This window comes from Sinohyriopsis cumingii, chromosome 15 (assembly GCF_028554795.1).
Source record: "Sinohyriopsis cumingii isolate HCF-2022 chromosome 15, ASM2855479v2, whole genome shotgun sequence".
NCBI lineage: Eukaryota > Metazoa > Mollusca > Bivalvia > Unionida > Unionidae > Sinohyriopsis > Sinohyriopsis cumingii.
In genome coordinates this window covers 98,907,236-98,920,216 of record NC_142975.1, presented here as the reverse complement: position 1 = coordinate 98,920,216, position 12,981 = coordinate 98,907,236, and the positions used below count along the sequence as shown (strand labels likewise).

The window sequence follows — 12,981 nt, the reverse complement described above, 5'->3', positions numbered from 1 at the left end:
ATTATTATGCTACTTATTTTTCGACTTAAACCAAGGGAGGTAATTTTTTTCTCGGTATATGGTCATAATCATCTACATAGTAACTATACCCGTTTATGGTTTCTAAGTTACAAAAATATACGGTTATGTGTTTATATCTGTGTATTTTCTGCTCTATTCGAGAAACATTTAGAACAGCGTACTATACATAGACAGCACATAAAATGCATGTATATTTCATCTAAATTACAGAAAACCGGCATGTATATTTCAGCTTACTGAGTGCAGAAACCAGCGCCTAGTCTGTATCAATCGCAGCGGGTTAATTTTAGATCCACAGTACAGTACAGGGATACTGCCTATATTGACTCGATTACAGAAATACGTGTATAATAATGTTTGGAATTAAAAATCAGTTGCATTTTCCTTGTTCAGTGCAGAAATATATATGATATGTATTTATGTACGTATGTGTGGTTATTTATTTTTCTTTTTTTATCGAGTAATAATTACAACTAAATACTCCCTTTGACCATGTTCTTCACGGATACAGATTTACGAGTGGGAAATCTCGTAATATATATTTCTCCATTGAACAGTTATAGAGAGGATGGAAACATCTAACAGTTAGAGGAATTATAAGATCTGGACCAGATTGTTCTATCATCGATGGCGTGGATCATAAGTGGTATAGTAAATAGGAAATTACTAACTTGTTTGGTGAAAATATATAAACGTATTTCTTGATCAGAATTGTATTTTGAGCAAAAATACTTGAAATTAGTTCCTTGTCAATGATTATTAGCTATATATTAATTTCCGAAACATATGTTTGTAAGAAGGTTCGATAGCTCAATCGGCAATGTATTAGAATGTGACGCTCGCGGTCCAGGATCGAATGCCCATGGCTGACAACTGTCGGTGGTGCGTATAATTGCGATTTTATAATAATTGGGGGTACTGCCACCCCCCCTCAGCAGAACCCTCCAACCACATATCAACTGGTGGTTGATACATGTTTTGTATCACCCACGGGCTGATTATTGGCGGGGGTGTTCTGCTGAGCGTGTATGTTTGTACAGTCCTTCATTCATTGTTTGTTTGTGCCGTCCTTCATTCATTGTATATACCCATTTCATTGTATATACCCATTTCATTGTATATACCCATTTCATTGTATATATTCATTTCCTTAATTAAGTTATCTGTTCGTACCGTCCTTAATTAAGTTATATGTTTGTACCGTCCTGAGCTCGGTAAAACACTCGATTAAGGGCTCGTCATTCATTCATTACATGCATAATCTGAGCTCGCTACATCACTCGATTAGGGGCTCGTCATTCGTTGTATATATCGATTTCATTGTATATACTCATTTCATTGTATATATTCATTGTATATGTTGTGCCGTCCTTGAAACATCCCGCCGAACTCGCTAAAACACTCGATAGGGGTTCTATAGGGATAATTTTTTTTATTTTAAATATTTATATATTTATATATTTATATATTACATAATGAACCATGAAAATATCAAAGACATTATTTATGCTATTAAAAAACTAGAAGAAAACGGAATTAATATATCTGATGAACTAAATCCTGAAAAAATAATATCTGATTTTGAAACATTAGAAGAACTTAAAAATGAAAATAAGTATGTTCTATCATCTCAATATAAGTTCATAAAGCGGATTCAGGCAGCTATGTTCCAGTCACTAGCTGTGGTGAGCGATGATCAAGTAAAGGAATTTATTTCTCTTTCTGTTGCAGTAGAAAAGGTCAGATCGGGATTATCCAACGAGTACGAAACGAAAAAAAAAAACAATCAGTACCCGCATAAGATACTTAAGAAAAATTATGTCAGCGAGTAACCTAGAGTAGCACAAAATAATTCTGATGAAAATGAAAATGAAAGTTTCGGTAACTGGGTAGATCTTTGATCAGAAATATTATTCTGAGACTAGATTTATTCTAAGATTATATTTTTTCTGAAATATTATATATTTATTCTGAAATATTTTATTTTTTCTGAAATATTATATATTTATTCTGACATTGATGAGTTAGTTGGTACTCAGAATCATGCAAACCAATCAATTTCGTAACTTTGATGGGCTAGTTGGTACTCAGAAAAATGATCAAATTTTCAGAAAAAAAAAAAAAATATTTCAGCATTTGTCAGTGAAAATTGATGAATTTTCCAACATCATCAGGGTCAAACCTGGAGCGATTCTCTAATTGTTTCATAGAGAAATCGTTAAAAATCAGTAAAATTAGCTCAAAAAATGAGATTCTTCATGCGATTTTTGTTACATTTTTTGGTAATTTTTCTAAAAAAATGAGGATTTTAACGATTTATCGATAAACAATTAGAGAATCGCTCGAGGTTTGACCTGACAAAAAACTGAAATTTGACAAATTTTCCTTGACAAATCGACTAAAATAGCTGAACAAATAACAAATTTGACTAAAAATGTTGAAATATTTCTGATAAAATAAAATATTTCTGATAAAATAAAATAAAATAAAATATTTCTGATAAAATAAAATGAAATAAAATATTAAGATCAAAGATCTAATCACCCCATCAGAATTACAAAACTGATTGATTTGTATAATTTTGAGTACCAATCACCCCATCAGAATTACAAAACTGATTAAGTTGTATAATTTTGAGTATCAATAATTAAAAATATTTTTATTTATTTATTTATTTAGAAATATTTTTTATTTATTTATTTAGAAATATTTTTTTAAGTTGTTCGAGTTTAATACATGAGTGTGCATAATTTAGAATCTGATCTCTGCAACAAATGATCTCTATAATATGTTCTCGACGGAGCTCATCTAACTGTTCCTGTGTTAATAAGAAATCCTCGTTTCCGTATTCATCAATAACTAAATTAACGTTAAATTGCTCCGTGTTTGGAGGTTGTGAAAACGCTGTTCTCATGGCGTTTTCAAGTACTTCTTTGTCATGTATAAAAACCATCACGTGCTGGTACAATATATACTATTTACTGTATCTTTAAAATCAATGATCTATGATTTCAGATATAGATTTATTACAAGCTCTTCTCCACGCATGTCAATTAAGCGATTAAGGTGATCTGTGAGCTTAAAATTTATTCGTGTTAACATATTACTGTGACACCGCAGATACACAGGATTAGTTGGTTCTTGCACGTTTAAACTTCCAGGGGATACTTGTGGTGTAAATGTATATAAATATATCCTTGTTGAGCCTGATTTGATCTTCCGAGATCTATTTGATAGCTACCGTCAATTACGTCACCAACCAGATTGACCACGATCGTGCTGGTTATATTAACGATTCCCGGAGATACGTGTCTGCCGCCGCCGTGTGGATCATTATTATGTCTGAGAACAGTTGCTAGTGGGGTTATTTTTCTCCATGCATCGAGTATTTTACAAAAATATTCATCAATAACATCATTGACAGGTTTTCTTAATCTATCCGGATTATAATCAGGGAACTTAAACGTTGTAATGTCAGCTTCGGATATGTTGTACTTGGTTGCGAGAAACCTTCTATAACTACCCGATGATTCAAAAACTAAGTTTATGATTCTATTATGAAAATATTCAATAGTATCAGCTATATTATTTAAAATTTCTACTCGTTTAATAATTTCTTCACGCATTGATGTCAAATCGGACAAATATTCAGTAAAAAGAGTACGTAAATTAACCAATTGTTCTTTGTGATCTGAATTTATGATACTGATGACATTATTGATATTTATATCGTAAAATGAATTACCGCCATCAGCGTTGTGTAAGAGCCAGTAGTACTCACCAATATTATTGACACGAAATTGATCCCGTTTCTCCCATACCCGTTTTTCTATGTTCCACCAGAAACTTGTATAATTCATTTTAATATTATGATGAAAACTTTTCGATGATGTAAAATCATCCCGAGTTGGTTCTGGTGGTCCTTCATACACTGGCGGAATTTCAGGCCAACCTAGTACGGATATTATCGTGGATTGATAAATATCAACGACGTAATCAGGAGAATGTATCTCAACCGTCGAGGACAGCGTCGGTTCATGAACGTTGATTTATATTTTCCCTTCTTTTCCGGTTATTGATTCTATTCTACGTTGAAATTCCTCATTAATTTGTTCAATCTCATAACTCCCAGTGGGTATTCCAACAACAATCCAGTCAGGAGTACCATCTGGTTTGTTTTTGTCAGCAAATACAAGCGAATTATTTGCTGATGTACCATTAAATGATTTTGATCTGATATTTGGCCAGCTGTAATATACCCGTAATTGAGTTAGTGCTATTTCCCTCACTGGAATTGCAGTAGGAAAGTTAATACTAAATTCAGGATTAGTTGAACTTACCGAGAGCATCGTTATATTTGACGGAGTTGTATTAGTCACGATCTGCTGGAGTAATTCTGTCATTATTAGTACTTGTATCTTTAATACCAATACCCTCGTCATATATTTTAGCCATCATTGAAAACACGAAATCGATATAATTGCATCACTGAGACTTGCTGATAACAACGAGGACAATTTCGAGTATGCTACCGTCCTTGTGTGTAATTTTATTATGTAATCGAATAATGTTTCATTCGTGCAAGTACATATTTGTTTGCGATGATATTGAGCACACCTGCAATAGATGTTGCTGCTGAAATACAAATAGTTACGGCTACTGGTGCCATCATTGTCACCGCTGATAATATAACACCTGTTCCAGCAACAACAGCGGATACTGAATAAACAATCACATCAACGATAACTAATCGTCGTCGATATTTCTTTACTTTTACTGTATACTGTTCGACTCGATCTTTTAATGCTGCCTGCCATTCACGCGCTTGATTATACCTGTATTGTGCACCGTCCATACAGTTTTATGCAGTAACCAATTGAGGTGTTTCAGCTACAAATTCCAAACACCACCAGTAAGATGTTGCGGTTAATTTCTTATCAACTGCTTCCAGAATAAATATTTCTTCGGTTCGGCTATTTAATATAACAGATACAACCCCGGAAAATTTATCCGTTGAATGACGCCATGGATACGTTGTAAATATTTCAAATTTTGCAGCACTGAACACAGATAGCCTGTACACGCCAGTGACTGTTGCGGTATATTTGATAGTTTTATTTTGCTGCGACCACGTTGCGAATCCCGATGATACAGTGTATACGATGTTTGTGATATGCCCGGGAGTTATTCCGGCTGGAATGTTAATCAAATTGGTTTTATCAACGATCTCAGGAATCCCCGCTACGATGTCTTGCTGTGATAGTTTGATCGTGTCTAGGTTAGTTTTGATATCAGAAAGTTTTATGTCAATGGCGTGCGGAGTGCCGAAGAATTTATCTATGGATTTCATCGGTTTTTTTAAAATTTCTTCGAAATCTTCCAAAAGCGCCTACGTGAACGTCATACTCGGCCCGCAACGTGGATAATTTACCATCTACGGTGCCATAGTTGACGTCGACGCATTTTTTTGTTGCTGCGTCTTCGTCGGATGTTGAATCTCTTAACACTGCTATCTTATTCCCGTTCATGCTAAGTTCACCTGTTATTATGTCACCGGTATTTTTTACACGATTAGCAACATTTTTTGCAATTTCATCTCCGATGGTTGCAAGCGATATACTTGAATCCCTAATTTTGCCGCTGTCAGTAAATACAGGGATATTATCCGTAACTGCACCGAGTACTCGTCGAACTATATCATTCCATCTGATGTTGCTCGTTTTTAGTTTTCCGTATCGATCCTGAAAAATAACAACCTCATCTGGGTCAACTCCAGCAAGATTCATGATATCAGCGAGTTCATCTTTAGTCGCATACTTTGACAGATTAACGTCGCCGGGTTTTTTCTTAACGCGTTAAGATCTTCTTCCGTAAATATCAACCATTATAATTTAAGATCTGTTTAAAACGCTTTACGCGCAACGAAGCGGTTGCTTGTATAATCATGCACGACTTTATGTGGCGGTTTGGATGATTTTGATATAGCGTTAAGTATATTAATTGCCTCACGGCCGCATATTGGCGGATCTGTCATTGTTTGTGTGGGTAGCGTTGAATACCAAACTTGCGCGTGAAGTGGTGCGACGTACTTGATAAATTCAACAGGTGGAGCTAACCCGTACGAATCAAAATAAACGATTCCACGTGGATCAACCGCGTATGATACCCAATGAGTACCGGGTCCTGAATTCGAGTCTAGATTAATAATGCCTATTTCGAGTTTGTTCCGTCGGTCCGGTAATTGATCTCGCATAACAACACCTCTAAAGGCTTTTGTTTTTAATTTTTTAGCAACATCAAGTAAATCAAAATTTGATCCTGGAGTATCTAACGTGGAAGCCTCAGACCTCCTCCCCAACGAGATCCCGGTAATCTTAGGCCGCGTCCCTTTTTTTGTATCCTTTTCCTGTTGCTTTCTTTAGAGCCATTCTAGCAGCTGTTCCAACAGCACCTAATGCGGCTGCTTTTGCTACGGCTGGAGCAGCAGCAGCTATTAACGCTGGAATAGCCGCAAGAAATGGAAATATACCACCGTTTTAACCATGTCCTTGATGGCGCTCGGAGAAAGATGGAATTGAACTCCGGTTTTTGATTCTCGGGCTTTATTGAAATGTTTAATCTGATTATTTGTCAACGATAATTTGTTTGGACTACCACTAATCTGATCTCGTTTTAATGATATTTTAGTTCCACGTCTGCTGGCGTTTTTTGATTGAAGCTTTTTTACCTGACCAAGAGTCAGAGTAACACTAACATGACTATACGACATTTTTATATAAAATCTATTTTTCTAAATAACATGATTAAAGGTTTTGCACTGGTGCATCAACGACTCTCTTTCGACCATGTAACATAGCTTTTTCGCTGAGTATGACCGCGATTGCTCTGTAGAAGTCACCACCACCTGGCGGGTTAGTAACACGAGCTCGAAAGTGTATATCAACGACAGACTGTTTGGACAAATCAAGATGTTCCAGTGAAAAATAATAAATCGGATATAGATTTGTAAAATCTAGTTGTGATATTTGCAAACCAGTATCTATAGTTTGATTACGTTCCATGAATGACATTAAACGATGATATACACGCGCTACGTGATTTTGACCAAAATTTACCAATATATCTTCAGATGGTTCTTGATGTCCATTTATCCGCAAGGAAACTTCATTAACTCCAAGATTGTCAAATATCATATGTGAATGTTCTTGACTATTCGTCCGATTATTATTTTGCAGAGCAATAAAAATATGTCGCGGCGCAGACACACCTTGCTGTGATGCTATATTCCATGTGAATAAACCATTAACATTACTTTGAACAGCATATGTGGTTACTGTTAACCATGATAGCAATAATTTACCGCCTTGATCCATAAAAGAGAGTAATTTTTGTTCCTCAGTAATTGATTGAGTCATTACTGGCATCCACAATGAAAGTTTTGATATATTTACTTTACCATCAGCAATACCATTAACTCGCCAGATTGCATCATTATCATCACCTTTTCTTACAAGCACAACTGTGTTTAGCTCCAAAGATGACCTTTCTAACATTTCTGCAAAATCCAAAGATGTGAGATAATGGAATTGCACACGAAAAATTTATATTATTTCCTGACAACACCGCTCGACGTGTTGCAAACCCTAAGTTGTATCTCGTATTAACACTTTTTATAATATCAAATTCACCTGCTGGTTTATCTTCATGCTCAAAATCATCTGGTTGATTAACAACTGCAGTATCTCGTGGTGTCCGTAACTTAATATACTGAGCATGATCAGCGTGATCAGTAATATTCTTAGCAAACATTACTGTTGGACCGACTGATCTTTTGTAATCATCAGAATATCTCGCTAGACCAATTATTGTTGTAGCAAAATCAACATCCTTGTGAATTGATTCAATATTTTTTCCATCAATCATGTATGTGGCGCTGTCAAACAACGCCATAATTCCGTTGTTGACAAAACCAACACGCAAATTGGCATCATATGGCGTATTAGCTACAACATTCGTTACAAATCTACCTTCTACTTCAATAAACGCCTCAGCGGGCAAGAAATATCTACTTGTATCATGAACCTGTAATTCGATTCTCCCCCGCTGATTTGGTTGTCTTGCGTCATAGGAATAAAATTGATAATCACGTACCGATTCATATTTAATGACAGGTGCCTCCATATCAAATGCTACGTCGGATTCGCGCTTGAACATTTTTATTACAATTACCATTTTTCCAAATGATGATCTAAATCATCGTCGACGAAGACGGCTTCCTGCTATTAAATGTGCTGTTATATTTTTCTGCTTCTTCAGATAATTCTGCTAATTTTTGATTTGCAGCCTGATTTATTATTTTACTTACGTCATTGGGCATCACATCAGTACTTGCTAGTTTCACTGATGGTTGTCGTTTTCGTCGCAATAATCGTGCTAGTCTTTCTCTGATTGCCGAGAAAGCCTGACAATTGCACCAGGAGCTTTTTCACGAACAATATAAATAGCATCGATAATTATTTTGCAACAGGTGCTTCTTTTGGAGCTATCCTTGTGAATAATCCCTGAATAACATCACCAAGTCCATCTCTGTAAATTGCTCTATAGACTGGTAATCGTGAGTTTACCGCTCTGACCTGTACAGGTTTACGATGATTATTATGTATGATCATCTTATTTTATTTGTTATTTATCTAACAACTAGTCATCAACAAGTTCATCGATAAGCTCTCGGTAAACACTGATATCCATGATACCGACTTGAAATAATCGTCCACAAATATCAGCTGCTTCATTAATTATTTCTGGCGAATTATTTCCGGCACGTTTTCCTCCTATGAGAACTTCTAACCGTGACACATCATTAATGATATTATCAGGACAAATAAAATTATTTCCCAGACCACTTCCCCATACTTCTTTTTCTTTTTCTGATGTTTTAGGTGGTGTCATTCCAAATATCTCTTTAATTTTCGACATCATCGGTGAATACAATTGTTCTTGTTCTCTTCGTTGCAGAGGTGGAGGAGGCTGATACTGGGAGAGTTCTTCTTGTTTTTGTTGTCTTGTTTTCTCTCTATGAAGTACTTCTACTTCTTTATAAAGAGCTTTATATTCCAAATCATCACTTTTAACATGTTTTTTGTCTCTATATACGCGATATATCCATTTAATAAGATCATCATTTTTTTTTCATAAGGGGGGTTTAAAATACCAGATTTGTCAGATATATAATCTAATATTTTTTCGGGTAATTTTTCTCTTTCAGTATTTCTAATTTTTTCAACAACCCCTTCTTTGAATCTTGCAATTAATTTTATATTTTCTTTTACTGGCCCGGGTTCAGGTGTATGTTCTTTCTTCACACCGGTGACCTCAGCACGAAGTTTTCTAATACTTTCAAGTATTTTCTCATCATCAGGTGGAGGTTGAGCCGCCGCAGCTATATCAGTTGGAAGATCTCGTAATATCTTCTTGCTATTTTTTCAGTTTGTTCTGCTGTTTGTTTTGATACCGGAAGATCTTCTTTGATGACAGTTGTAACTTTTTCAGTAGCTGCAGTGACGGGTTTAAACAGTTTTTTAGTGTCCTCTTCGTACTCAACTTGTGCTTCTTGTTGCGCTTGTACATTTTTTCTGAATGAGTATCTGACACCAAGAAATTTTGTAATTGCTTCTAATCGTTCTCGTGCTATTCTTGCAGTATGAGATTCTGGATGTACCATTATTTTTAATATAACAATTTTTTAATTAATAGCAGTAGAGAGGGCGCCTACCAATGTTGGTCGTCAAAAAATAAACAAAAATAAATAAACACGTAGAGTACTTTATTTTTCAGCCACTATTTCGAACTAAGGTTGTATTAATATAATCGACCATTACATAAATAAATAATCTCAAGGAAGCGTTTATTTGTAAAAATCTGGACCTTTCTACGAGGTGATTTTTTCATTGAGGTTTTATTTTTTTGTCGGAATTCTTGGGTCTGTTCGCCCTCTCTACTGCTTGAAATTATGAATTTTAATTAATATAGCATACGTACGTGTAATTAAAGCACGAAAACTGCATTGAACAGTATTGTTCATCAAGCCACGTTGCCAGCATCCTTTCCATCCTGTACACTATATTGGGGCGGGTATAGCATAATTTATGGTTCAAAAGGGATGTTCCAGCTTTGACACTTGCTTTAATTTTTTTCAGCAATGTCACGTATATGTATTGTTCTATATGTACTTTCACTAGGTTCTTTATCATGGTAGTAATCTGACCAGCTTCATAACTTTCCACTACTTCAAGTTTAACCGCTTAAGGAATAGCCTTCCTTGGTCTCTTCGGACTATCACTTGCTTGTCTTTTAGATGCCATCACTAACGACGTTCCAAAATTGTAACAAACAATTTGTGCATGTACATACGGACACAGCACTTGGACCACAATACACAGAATGGTGGGGGCGTAAGAGCTGGACATTGTGGGTAATGTTTGCCTGTGACGGTGGCACAATATATATGTATAAGAGAGTTATCTCAATAGTAGAGATCTTTTTCGCCTTTTTCCCATCTCGCTTTATTTTGAATTCGTGTAAATTGAGATCGTGTAAATCGCGATCAAACTGTAACTATTATATTTGCCTTATGGGGATTCATATATGGCATCGACTACGCTGACAGCCAATTATATTTGTGTTAACTGAATGAAGCTACCAGTATTGAAACATATAAAAATATAGAAACAATGATAAACAATTATCCAATATAATTTGATATAAGAACCTGCCATATGGAGAAATTACAATATAAAGTATAAATATGATACCTATCTACCATTATCAAAATTTGTTTATATTTATTCGTTCTACAAATGTAAAGTAATAGTAAAAATTAATAGTGTTGAAAATAAAAGAAAGCATTCGGTTATGATATGGCATTCAGCCTCAAGTTTATTGAATATGTTGAAGCAAATAACTTCTGGAACATTTGAAATTTGTTCACAAGAAGCAATTACGGGAATGGTAGAACAGAAGCATTAGAAGAGGTGCAACGAATAAAGAAAGTGCATCTGCCTGGACTGCTTTCATTGACATAATTGGAGAAAGAAGTAACTGATGCATTAATTACAACTTTCTGTTTGATCCACATGTTGTTTGTATTGGATCTGTGGGTCGTTTTATGCATGAGTCATGCACTTTTAATGTTCATACCTAATCGGTTTGGGGGTTTGGCTTATACATGAACTTGCTTTGTGATTATACACAGTAACAATTTACTAGTCTTTCAGTACCATGAATATAGCACGCCTAGCTTCATCAGTGCAATCACAATTGTATTAGATTTTGGTGAGTAACCCCAAGGGGGACTTCACTTAGATTATGGGCGGAATCTGCTCTGAAATTAGAGGGGCACCTGATGTCAAGCTGCCAGATTTTCTTTACCAATGACTGCAATTGGTTAACAGGCTTCAGATAATTTTATCAGACAGACCACAAATCAAATGTTATAATCAATTAAATAAATTGCAATTAAGGAAGATTATAACAAACCTTTGCAATACCCATCAGACAGTATACCAATAAATTGTTGTATATAAGATCATAAAAAATTATCTTTACTGTATATATATATATATATATATATATATATATATATATATATATATATATATATATATATATATATATTCATTCTTCAAATTCTTCAAATGTAGTAAAGCCAAGTGAACCAGTGATGTCAGATCTAGGCAACCTTCAAGAGAATGCCACATTGTCTTCCACATGCAGTGTATACAAATGTAGACCTGCAGCAAACATCACGTGGTCTGGAGCTGGAACGGATGTCACCACCGTCACTGAGGACAAGGCCACAGAAACCTTCAATATCACCTCAACATACAACAAGACAGTGACTAGACAAGACAATGGAGCTACATTACAGTGTACTATCACACACCCTGCTTTAAGCTCAAGTCTTGTTACATCAAGGAACCTAACTGTATGGTGTATGTATATTTAGTGTTTATCGTTCATAAAAATGAGTTTAATCAAATTTCGAACAAACTAAACATATATACTTATCTGGCTGTTACATTTCGGAATTTTTAAAATAAATTTTGAACTTTCACTTGGTAAACAGGAATCCACACACTATTGGATGTAAAACACAACTGTGAATGATTTTCTCGTTACTTTTCAGATTTATTTATTGTTTAATTCATGCAATCATTTTTCATGGAGAAAGCACTGGATAATGATATTAATGACTTAATTTACTCTATACAACTTATTTCAGTCCCCCCTACCAGTGTGAGCATAACCAACAACAGAGAAGTAACCGCAGGAGATAAACTGAGTCTGAGGTGTACCACTGGGGTCTCCAATCCAACTGCTATAATACGTTGGTTGAACAGCACGAGTGTCCCTACTGGAGAACTGAGTGCCATCTTGGAACAGTCTGGGCAATATGGTGGAAAAATTGGGTTCCAAACTTTGACCATCACTCCTACCCGCTACATGGATGGAAATATTATTACTTGTTCAGCTAAGAACCCACAGACTACTGTACCAAGTGTTAGTGACAGTGTCGTCCTCAATGTGACGTGTAAGCTATGCTACCTTACTTAGTTTCTGTTTTTGTATATATCTACAGTAATGGAACAAATTGTGCTTTTCAGTTTTGAAGGAGTCCCAACAGATTAGTCTGATTGGACCAATTAGATGGATATGTTTGTATGTCAGTATACAATTATAATACAAATGCAAGTTTCTACCATTTCCGTCAGCATGCTTGAGGTCCCACTATGCTTTAATTTATGTTTAATCTACACATTTATTGCTTTAATTCATTGATCTAAGCGTTTTCACCCACTAAAACGATTTTTTTTTAAAAATACATTACTGAAATGTTATACTTTAGGAGAACTACTGCTATCTAACAAATACAGTCCCAATTTAAAATCATTTAGCTAATAC

At 35.1% G+C, this 12,981-nt stretch overlaps 1 protein-coding gene across 1 annotated transcript in view; it reads left to right on the top strand.

The window, feature by feature from the left end:
- LOC149782378 (cell adhesion molecule CEACAM5-like) overlaps window positions 1-12,981 on the top strand; it is a 136,840-nt gene that overhangs the window by 59,349 nt on the left and 64,510 nt on the right. The window contains exons 7-8 of the mRNA XM_089935120.1: window positions 11,721-12,011; window positions 12,302-12,610. Of these exons, the coding sequence (XP_089791246.1) occupies window positions 11,721-12,011; window positions 12,302-12,610 (600 nt within the window). The remainder of the gene's footprint in view (window positions 1-11,720; window positions 12,012-12,301; window positions 12,611-12,981) is intronic.